Source organism: Impatiens glandulifera, chromosome 1 (assembly GCF_907164915.1).
Source record: "Impatiens glandulifera chromosome 1, dImpGla2.1, whole genome shotgun sequence".
NCBI lineage: Eukaryota > Viridiplantae > Streptophyta > Magnoliopsida > Ericales > Balsaminaceae > Impatiens > Impatiens glandulifera.
Genome location: NC_061862.1, coordinates 8,473,755 through 8,484,745, shown reverse-complemented (window position 1 = coordinate 8,484,745; position 10,991 = coordinate 8,473,755). Strand labels below are relative to the sequence as shown.

At 31.2% G+C, this 10,991-nt stretch overlaps 1 protein-coding gene across 1 annotated transcript; it reads right to left on the bottom strand.

The window, feature by feature from the left end:
- Positions 1-694: 694 nt before the first annotated feature.
- On the bottom strand, positions 695-1,752 carry LOC124920739 (polygalacturonase inhibitor-like). Its single transcript, XM_047461292.1, has one exon. It carries the CDS (start codon positions 1,735-1,737, stop codon positions 733-735), a length of 1,005 nt encoding a protein of 334 aa, XP_047317248.1. The 5' UTR covers positions 1,738-1,752; the 3' UTR covers positions 695-732.
- Between the last annotated feature and the right edge of the window lie 9,239 nt (positions 1,753-10,991).

The following is a 10,991-nucleotide window of genomic DNA, read 5'->3' as shown; positions in this document are numbered from 1 at the left end:
CATTCATTTTTTTTTGTTATGAATTGCTACATTTATTCAGCACTTTAACATTTTGAAATTGAAAAACTTATTTTAGTTTTATTTTTTTTTTATTTGTTGTTACATATATTCAATTAAAATCTACTTGAAATTATTGGTAATTTATTTAAGTATAAAATATATTTGAAATTGTTATTTTGTTGATATATTTGTATTTAATTTCGTTTAGTTAATTATTTTAAAATTATTTAATAAACGTACCGTTAAAAAAAATGTTAAACAAATATAATATATGATATATTCAATCCCAATGGCAACACAATATCTGTAATCTTATGGTTATAGGGCCGAAGTAAGTATCAAGTACTCAATGTAAATTTGTAGAAAAAATTGACTCAACCCATCAAGCGATCACTCATAACTCTTGGGATAAATTTTAAGTAAAATTAAAAACCCAACCTCTTACCACTTATTTCACTCATGACTCTCAATTTATGATATTTTTAAAATTCCACATTTTATTATGAAATTTTTCTTATTTTTTAATATATTATTTTAAAAATTATGAGATTATAAATAATAATAATACTTAAACCAAACAAACAAACACTTTTAGTTACTTAGAAATTGCTAATTAAAATACACTAAAACACAATTAGATAGTAATGATGCAGCTTCCAATAGCAAAATGATACGATCTTTAATTTATTTCCCTATTAATTAAGATGACATAAACCTGATCATCCCCAGTTACTAGCATGCCGGCAATGGAGCCCCACACAAGCACTTGTTGTAGAAATACACCGTCCTATCAAACCTTTGAAGCTCACCCCCTACTGGAATCTTACCGCAGAGGCTATTATAGCTTACGTTAAGAAATTGCAGCTGGTTCAATGAAGTCAGACCTTGCGGGAGGTTCCCATAGATATTGTTGTGGTTTAAGTCTAGCACATTCAAGCTTTTGGGGAAAACAACCTTGGAAAGATCGAACTGGAACAAATTCCTGGAGAAATCGGCCTTCCAAAGCTCCTTGCCGGGGCCGAACAAGAAGGAAATATCACCATGGAGCTTGTTGCGAGAAAAATCAAGGTTGGGGAATTTCATGAGCCCTAGAGATTTAGGGACATACCCTGTGAGCTGATTGTGGGAAAGATAGAGTGAAGGGGGGACCTTTCCTTTGAACTTCCCAAATGAGTCTGGGATTGAGCCGGTGAGTCTGTTCCGGTCGAGATGGAGCTCAGTTAAATTGGGAAGCTCGGAGAGCGAAGGGGGGATCGAACCGGTTAGCTTATTGAAAGATAAATCGAGATAGTTGAGACTCTTGATCTGGCCGATGAAATCGGGGATGGGACCGGAGATATTGGTCCAGCTGACTTCGAGCGATTTGAGGCGGGTGAGCTTTGTAATGGTCTTGGGAATGGTACCGACGAAATTTGGTAGCTTGTGGAAGAAGAGGGTTTCGAGGTAGGAAAGGTCCCCGACGGCAGGAGGGATCTGGCCGGAGAGTTCGCCGCTGAAAATGTTGAGGGCGATGACACGGTTGGTTTTGCTATGGCATTGTAGGCAGTACCAGCCACAACAATCGGTTTTGGGATCCCAGGAAGCAAGGTGGTAAGGGTTGCCAAGGGCTGTTTTGATGGCGAGGAGGACTTTCTTGTCCTGTGGGTTGCATCGGACGGCGGAGGAGATTGAAGGGGATGGGAAGAACATAACAAGGATCAGAGAAAGTGACATGAGAATCATTGTTAGGGTTTTCATGTTTAGAATGAAGTAAGAAGTAGCCAAGTCTTTCTTCCTCACTTTATAGGATCATCCATGAACTTCAAACTTATAACAAACAAAAAAGCTAGTAGAAAGTAAGAATTAATTGTCACAAAAGGAGACAAAGAGATAATATATATATTTTTATTATTTATTTTCAAATTACAAAATAAATAAGAATTGTTGTATACTTATTACTCTATCCAATTGATTAAAGACTAATCTATTATATATTGTAATTACTTAATACAACTATTAAATTCATTAATCACATCAATTTGAATTTTTATGTATAAGTAGCTGATTTTGGGAAAAAAAAATACAGGTCAATATATGAATAAATTTTAACAATAATAAGTAATTTAATAATTAAAGTGTTTATATAACAATTATATATAAAAGGAGAGTTATTTGTTATATATCATTTTTTTCTTACATGGCAGAAATAATATTTTTGTTTAGAAACGGGGCAAATCAAATCTAGAATGTTTCTTTTAAAAAGTAAAAACATTAATTTTATTTTTTTTATTAAAAAATAAATATAAAAAAAAAATTCAAACTTATATATATACCACTTTTCATAATAAACATTACAAAAACACATCTAAAATTATTTTTTGATTTTTAAATGTGACATAGACTTAACTTTAGACTCACAAATGTTTTCAAACAAAACAAATTATAAATAAATAAATAAAAATTATTAAAAATAACTGAAAAACTCATTTTCATGGATGGATGTGTTGCCTAATTGTGATGTCACGCGCATGAAGATCAAATCTCACGACCCATTTGGTCATTTAGTATGACATCCCTTTTAATATATGCCAACTAATTTGCTATAACTTTTTATTACATTGATAAAAAAAAAAATTAATAAAACAAATTTTCACAAAATGAAAATGTTTGGAAATGCCTAAACTCATCCTAGATGCACATTCAAATATACCCCGAGGAGTTTGCAGACATTAATTAGAAAACTTGGAGGTTGGTTTTTGACATTCAGCTGACGTATAATATCGCACTCTTTAGAAGTTTAAACGGGAAATGATCGTGAGATATGCTGGTTTACTTTATTAAAATATATAAATAATCTTTTTATCATATATTAATTGATATCAGAGTCAACGATTCTCACGATGGTCGAAATCAGACATCATTCGGATAACGACTTCATGCGTACATCGGTAGCTTCAATTTCTCAAACATTGGAGGAAATGCGAAAATGAATGGAAACCAAAGTGGCTTCCATTGAAGAGCAGATTCATGGTCTCTCTAGTAAAGAAGACATAGAGCGTTCAGACGAAGCAGACTCCTCCCAAACAGGACCGCAACAAGAAATTTTGTATGTACCACTGATGCGGTTGACAAAGGTAGACTTCCCGAAGTTTGATGGTGTTGATGTAGAAGGCTAGCTTATTTCAATAAATAAGTTTTTCTGAGGCGATCAAACGACAGATGTGACTAAGGTTAGAATAACACCGATTTACTATTTTGGAGATGCAAGAACCTGATATGTCTTTTATCTACCGTCGAGAAATCCAACTATAGCTCTTACGTGGGAAGGCTTCAAGAAGGATTACTAATTTGCAATACACCTATCAGCCAACTGATGAACTTAAAACAAAGCAATTTAGATCCTGAATATAACTTGAATCTGTAATGGGAGCAACTAAGGAAGAAGATTATAGTGATCATGGGAGAGTAGTTACAAGAGATATGAAGGCCAAAGAAACAAAAGCTAAATTTCACACCTAGTTTGTACCTCACCCCCATGTTATGTATAAGATGGTTATAAATAACCATTTTCATCTACAAGCACCTTTAAAGGTATTTTCATTGCAAGATAATCTTTTCAAGTTAGTGGATAAAGTCAATAATTTGAAATTGTTGGCTGCAAAGCTAAGAAGTGTTAATGAATTTGTGGTTGATATGGAGCATAATCATTATTGATCATTTCAAAGCTCGACTTGTGTGATGCAAAATTTAACTGGAGCTAAAGATTTTGCTGTGGAGATAATGAAACGTCTTATTCATATTGGTCCTTATCTCAGAAAAGGTCTCAAAGATTTCACAAAGAAAAATAACTACTCATGGCTTGGACAATGACATTTTATAGCTTCATCGGGACTTATATATATTTATCTGCAACATGTTGGATACTATACAAGCTTCAAAGATGTTAAAAGTGGTAAGAAATAGTTTGGAGTATCTTCTTGCTCACCTTTGTGAAGTCATAGACAATAAAATATATCAACAGACAAATATGACACTTCCTCCTCTTCATCGTGAAATGATAAAATATGCCAGAGAAGATACACAATATCTCTTGAACATTTATAACTTGTTAAAAATCGGGTTGTGTTCTTCAACATCTCAACTTGATGCAGTTGAACCTTTAGCAGAGTTCTACAAATATAGTTATGATTTGTGCATACAACTGTATGAGAAAGAACTTTTAATTGAGGATTCATATTTTAAATTTATGGTTTCTAGAATGTTGATTTCAATGTTCAAGGATTTGTTGTTGTTGTAGGACTATATGAGTGTAAAGATTTAACTGTTCGGACAAAAGATGGGAGTCTTAGTTACATACTGCCAAATAAATCTCTTATTGATATCGCAAAAGAGATGTTTACCATGAAAAAAACCTTGCACCATATAGTGAGAGCTAAGTATGTTGAAGCAAATCTTGGTACACTAGGTAACATTATAAAACGTTACATTAAAAATGCTTCTGCATTCAAAACTGTTGTCGAGTATCTGAAGGAGAAACGTCTTGCAATGCAAGTCATACATAATATAAAGTTAATGGATGATTCTCAAAGTCTTTCCATGCAAGTCATACATAATAATATAAAGTTAATGGATGACTCTCAAACTCCTCATGCTGAATGTGTTGATGCCACAACCGAAACTATAGGAAATCATGAAAGTTCTAAATCCACTCCAATCATTGATTGTTCTAAGGTCACTCACTAATGTTAGCAAAAATGGACAAAGAAATGATTTAACTGCAACTAGAGCAATTTTCCAAGTGCAGAAGAAGCCTAGTTGTAGTTTTGGAGCAATGTTGGGAATTCCTCAACAAAAGGACACTTGATTATTGAAAAGGAAATTGAAGTGAAGTTGTTAGGAAAAAGATTAGATTCTAATCGGCGTCCTCACCAATTTATTGAAGGAGAGAGTAATGTTACAAAATGTACTTGATCGGACGGTGGAGAGCGTAACATGTGGAGGCATTAAGACCGTCTGATCTGAAACTAATATCTTTTTAGGTTTACCATTGTCTTTTCCTTTTTGTTAGACTTTTCTTTCTGTTAGTCCTTGAAATTTTCTTTTATATGCATTTAGGCCCTTATCGTTTTTCTTTCTGTTAGTCCCTAGCTATCGGCATCTCTCGTCCATTCCAACGAGGTGATATTCTCTTCTCATCTACATACAAGACACTACATTTGTTAATATAATAACTATTTAAATATAATATTTCCATTTTAAAAATGGTCTAATTTTTATTTGTGGCTCGAACTAGAGTTGTTTATAGTAAATAAATTCGAATTTTGAATTGTAACATATGATATTCGAACTATCAAAGGTTTAGCCATTCAAACTTTTCTCAACTGGAGAAAACGCGTGTTATCTTATTTTAACATATCATTTTTGTTTTTCTAATGAGTTTACCACATTTTTAAATGAGTAATATTTAGAGATATTTTGGACGTTATTTTAAATTGGGTATTGTTTTTGTATTATTTTGAAATTTACGCATTATATTTTGTTAAAGTTAGTTTGAGTGACTACAAATGTGTAATCTAAGAAAGTTTTGAGAAATTATGAATAAATATAAATTTTTTAATTTATTTTTCAAATAATTTTATAACGACATAATATTGTGTACGGTGTACAATTTTGGACATATTTGTATTTTAAATTGAGTATTTTTTTGAGTCATATGCATTCAAAACTGATGAGTACGGTTTGAATGCTTTAAAAAATGTGTAATATGTGAAAATATTTTAAAAAATTGAAAAAAAGAATTGTTATTTTATTTATGCAAATGAGTTAAATTAATTAAGAAAATAAAACTACTATGTTTAAGTAATGTTAAAGTAAGACGACATATATTTATTCATTTATGAAAAACAATCTTAAATGAATAAGATCATGATAGTTGAATCCCTATATGACAAACTCAAAGTTCGAACCCCATTCGATAAAAACGACCCATCACTGATATAAAACTGACATTTACCGATAGAAATTATCGAAGGTTTTATAAAACTCTCCTAATTGATCCCGAGAGGAACAAATCTTTCGTTATTAAAAATAGATTCCGAGAGGTGTGAAAAACTCTCGGTTTTGATTATTAGTACCGAAAGTTATACTAATAACTCTCGGTTTGACATTCCCAAAGATTGAAAAAAAAATTTAAGTGCTGGGAGTTGGTTAATTGCGAAGGTTATTACAAAAACTTTCGGTTTTACCTTTCCTCAAATGTTTAAATACGAAGGATTTCCATTAAACCGTCGGAATTGACTCATCCCAAAAAATTGAAAAAATATTCAAAGTTGGAGAATGATTAATTGCGAAGGTTATTTGAAGAACTTTCGTTTTTACCTTTTCCTGAAATTGTTAATTGCGAAGGTTTATCCTATAAACCTTCAGTTTTGACTCATCCAAAAAAAGACAAAAAAATAAAATCTCGTGATTCGTATTACCGAAGGTTTTCAATAAATCTTCGGTTTTGATTAATCTAAAAACCGAAGGTTAATTGAAAAACCTTCGGTAAATACCTTTATAAATACAAACCCTAACCCTTCTATTTTTCATTCGCCTCTCTCCTTTCTCTCTCTCCCGCGCCGCAGCCGCTTACGACGCTCCTCTTCTTCTTCTCCGTTCCAGGTTAGTTTTGTATTTATTTTTTGTTTTTGTTCTTATTCCGTTCCAGCTTCTTTGCCTTGATTTATTTTTTTTTGTTAATTATTAAATTTAGATTTGTTATCATTTAGTTTATATTATCTAGATTTATGCTAGTTTAGATTATTTGTTTGGTAGTTTGATTTAGATTTGTTATTGTTTAGATTAGATTTAGGTTTGTTTGTTAAATATATATGATTTTGTTAGATTTTGTTAAATGAATGATATATTTTGGTTATTGTGTTTGATATATATATATATATATATATATATATATATATATTTATATATGAAATGCATTTAGGATGGTTGAGTCATGGATGAGTATTCGGCGTACACCAGAGAAACTGTCCTGGTCATACCAGAATTTGCTAGCACAATTAGAAACTGCGGCACGTGAGGAAGAGGTGAGAAAAATGACGCTGGAAATAGAGGAAATCCGATTGAGTGATGCTGAAAGAGGCCAAATGCTTACTGAAATTAAAGCGGACAGGGCTGAAATGGCACAAAAATTGGAGAATCCCGAACAGCAAATTGAATTATTGAAGAGGAAGAATCAACCACCCCTCCTCCCCCCACATCTACTAATTAATTTCTCGATTATATTGTTGATTAATTATATATTATGTTTTCCGTACGAATGATGACATTTTGGTGTGTTTTGCTTTCATAATTATGAATTATTATTATCCTTTAATTTGGTTTTGGTTTATTAATGTTGTTTAGGGTTTCTTTTCCTTTATTTATTATATTGCCTTTATTTGATAAAATTATAGAACATGGTATCTTTTAAACAAAAAAATAGGGGTAATTTCGAAGGTTTTCAAATAAACCTTCGGTTTTGACCTTTGTTTAAAAAGATCCGAATGGTCAAAACCGAAGGTTTTCAAATAAACTTTCGGTTTTGACATTTGTTTAAAAAAATAGGAAATTTTCTAAGTGTTGGAAAGTGTCAAAACCGAAGGTTTTCAAATGAACCTTCGGTTTTGACACCTTCGTTTTTGACACTTGTTTAAAAAAAATATGAATTTTTTTAAGTGTTGGGAAGGGTCAAAACCGAAAGTTTTCAACTAAACCTTCGGTTTTGACCCTTTTTTTAAAAAAACAAAAAATTTCTAAGTGTTGGGAAGGGTCAAAACCGAAGGTCTTTAACTAAACCTTCGGTTTTGACCCTTGTTTAAAAAAAGAAGAAAAAATTCTAAATGTTGGGAAGGGTCAAAACCGAAGGTTTTCAAATAAACCTTCGGTTTTGACCCTTGTTTAAAGAAGAAAAAAATTCTAAGTATAGGTAAGGGTAAAAACCGAAGGTTTTCAAATAAACCTTCGGTTTTGACCCTTATTTAAAAAAACAGGAAATTTTCTAAGTGTTGGGAAGGGTCAAAACCGAATGTTTTCAACTAAACCTTCGGTTTTGACCCTTTTTAAAAAAACATAAAATTTTCTAAGTGTTGGGAAGGGTCAAAACTGAAGGTTTTCAAATGAACCTTCGGTTTTGACCCTTGTTTAAAAAAAGAAGAAAAAATTCTAAGTATAGGTAAGGGTAAAAACCGAAGGTTTTCAAATAAACCTTCGGTTTTGACCATTGTTTAAAAAAAACAGGAAATTTTCTAAGTGTTGGGAAGGGTCAAAACCGAAGGTTTTCAACTAAACCTTCAGTTTTGACCCTTTTTAAAAAAAACTGAAAATTTTCTAAGTGTTGGGAAGGGTCAAAACCGAAGGTTTTCAAATGAACCTTCGGTTTTGACCCTTGTTTAAAAAAAGAAGAAAAAATTATAAGTATGGGTAAGGGTAAAAACCAAAGGTTTTCAAATAAACCTTCGGTTTTGACCCTTGTTTAAAAAAACATAAAATTTTCTAAGTGTTGGGAAGGGTCAAAACCGAAGGTCATAAACCTTCGGTTTTGACCCTTCCCAAAAACATTCTGCTTAAGGTCAGGACCGAGAGGTTTATTCAAAACTTTCGGGAAAACACATCAAAACCGAAAGTTTTATATAAAACTTTCGGTGTTACCACTTCATAATTTGTTAAATTAATTGGTTTTTCACCTACTAATCTAGACTCCTAAATAATCTAATCAAGTGTGTGTTGTTTTTAAAAAATTAAGATTGTATTTAATGCTAAAATGTTTATGATTGTGTTTGATTATATAAAAAAGTGTATATATATGTTTGTGTTTGATGATCACATGAATGTGTATAAAGTTTGATCAAATGGATTGTGCAATATTTTAAGGTTATCAAATGTGTTAAATTAATGTTGTTCAAGGTCATTAGATGATTAAAAATCAATTAATTTAACAATTTGTGAAATGGTAATTCCGAGAGTTAATGGTAAAACTTTCGGAAATACCCATCAAAACCGAAAGTTATATCATTAACTCTCGGAATTACCATTTCACAAATTGTTAAATTAATTGGTTTTCTACTTTCCAATCTAGACTCCTAACTAATATAATCAAATGTGTGTTTTATTTTAAAAATTAAGATTGTGTTTAATGTTAAAATGTTTATGAATGTGTTTGATTATATAGAGAAGTGTATATGAATGTTTATGCTTGATTATCCTATGTATTTGTGTAATGTTTGATCATATGGATTGGGAAATGTTTTAAGGATATCAAATTTGTTAAATTAATGTTGTTCAAAGTTATTAGAAAATGAAAAACCAAATAATTTAACAAATTATGAAGTTGTAAAACGGAAAGTTAAATATATAACTTTCGGAAATAACCATCAAAACCGACAAATATACCAAAATCTCTCGGTTTTATCTATTTAAATTTAATGTTTATATGTAAAAACCGAGAGATTCAGACACATCTCTCGGAATTTAAATGATCAAAACCAAGAGATATATACAAATCTCTCGGAAATAGGAAAATAAAAAACCGAGAGTTTTATGATTAACTCTCAGAACTAATCAACTGATCAAAACCGAAAGTTAATCATAAAACTTTCAGTAATGACCAAAACCGAAAGTTCTTTAATAAACTTTCGGTAATGACCTTATTAAAAAAATAAATCCCTCTTTTTTCTCTTCTTCTTTCCCCCGATTTTTTTCTTTCTCTTGATTTTGCCTGCGCCGCCTCCCGCATTTAGCTGTCCGACGAAGCTTCTGATCTGACGACGACGCCGATTGAAGATCCAGATCGATCGTCGTTGCGCCTCATCCTCCTCTTCTAGACGTCATCTCGCCGTCTCACCGTCGATCCTCCACCTACAGCCGCCTACAAGGTTAGTTTACATTCATTTAGGGTTTATAAGTTTGATTTATAATAATATATGTTAGATTAGGTATGTTTTATATGTTAGATTAGGTATGAATTAGATGAATATATGTAGATTTATGTTAGATTAGGTATGATTTTTGTTAGATTTATGTTTGATTTAGGTTAATTTAATGAATATTTGGTTATGTTAGATTAGGTTAGGTTGATGAATGTTGGATTTTAGGTTTGATTTAGGTTAATTTAATGAATATTTGGTTATGTTGATTAATGTTATATTAGGTTAGGTTGATGAATGTTGGATTTTAGGTTTGATTGAAGTTAATTTAATGAATATTTGGTTATGTTGATTAATGTTAGATTAAGTTAGGTTGATGAATGTTGGATTTTAGGTTTGATTTAGGTTCATTTAATGAATATTTGGTTATGTTGATTAATGTTAGAATATGTTAGGTTGATGAATGTTATATTAGGTTTGAAATGTCTATGAATGAAATAATGTTGAATTAGATTTGGTTTGAATTATATTTGATTTTAGGTTAGAATTGTTATATGGAATGAATTGTGTATGAATAAAATTATGTTTGATTAAAATTGATTGATTTGAAATGTGTGGGAATGAAATAATGTTAGATTATATGTATGTTAGATTTAAGTTTGATTTATGTTAGGTTTTTATTATTGTTTGTTTATGTGGAATTTTGGTTGGATAATGTTAGATTATGTGGAATTTTGGTTGGATATGTAGAGATTATGTTAGAATTATGTAATCCTAATTAATTTAGACAAAGTTAAGTAAATAATAATGTGGGTTGTTTTCCATTTTATTAGAAAGATGGAAGTACCCGATAAAAGCTGGATGACCTTACGTCGAGATCATACAGATTATGAGAAAGGTGTTGACAAATTCCTCGAGTTTGCTGTTAGGAATACATCCCGACAAACAGTGAAATGTCCTTGCGTAAAATGCTTGAACATGCCGTTTATGAAAATAGACGAAGTGGAGACTCACATCATCATTTATGGAATAAATGTTCATTATGAGTACTAGTATTGTCATGGAGAAAAGAGACGTACTACTCAAGTGGTTAATGATGATGTCGATGAA

Excerpts from the sequence above, each read along its gene's own strand:
- LOC124920739 (XM_047461292.1), bottom strand. The coding sequence starts at position 1,737 with ATGAAAACCCTAACAATGATTCTCATGTCACTTTCTCTGATCCTTGTT.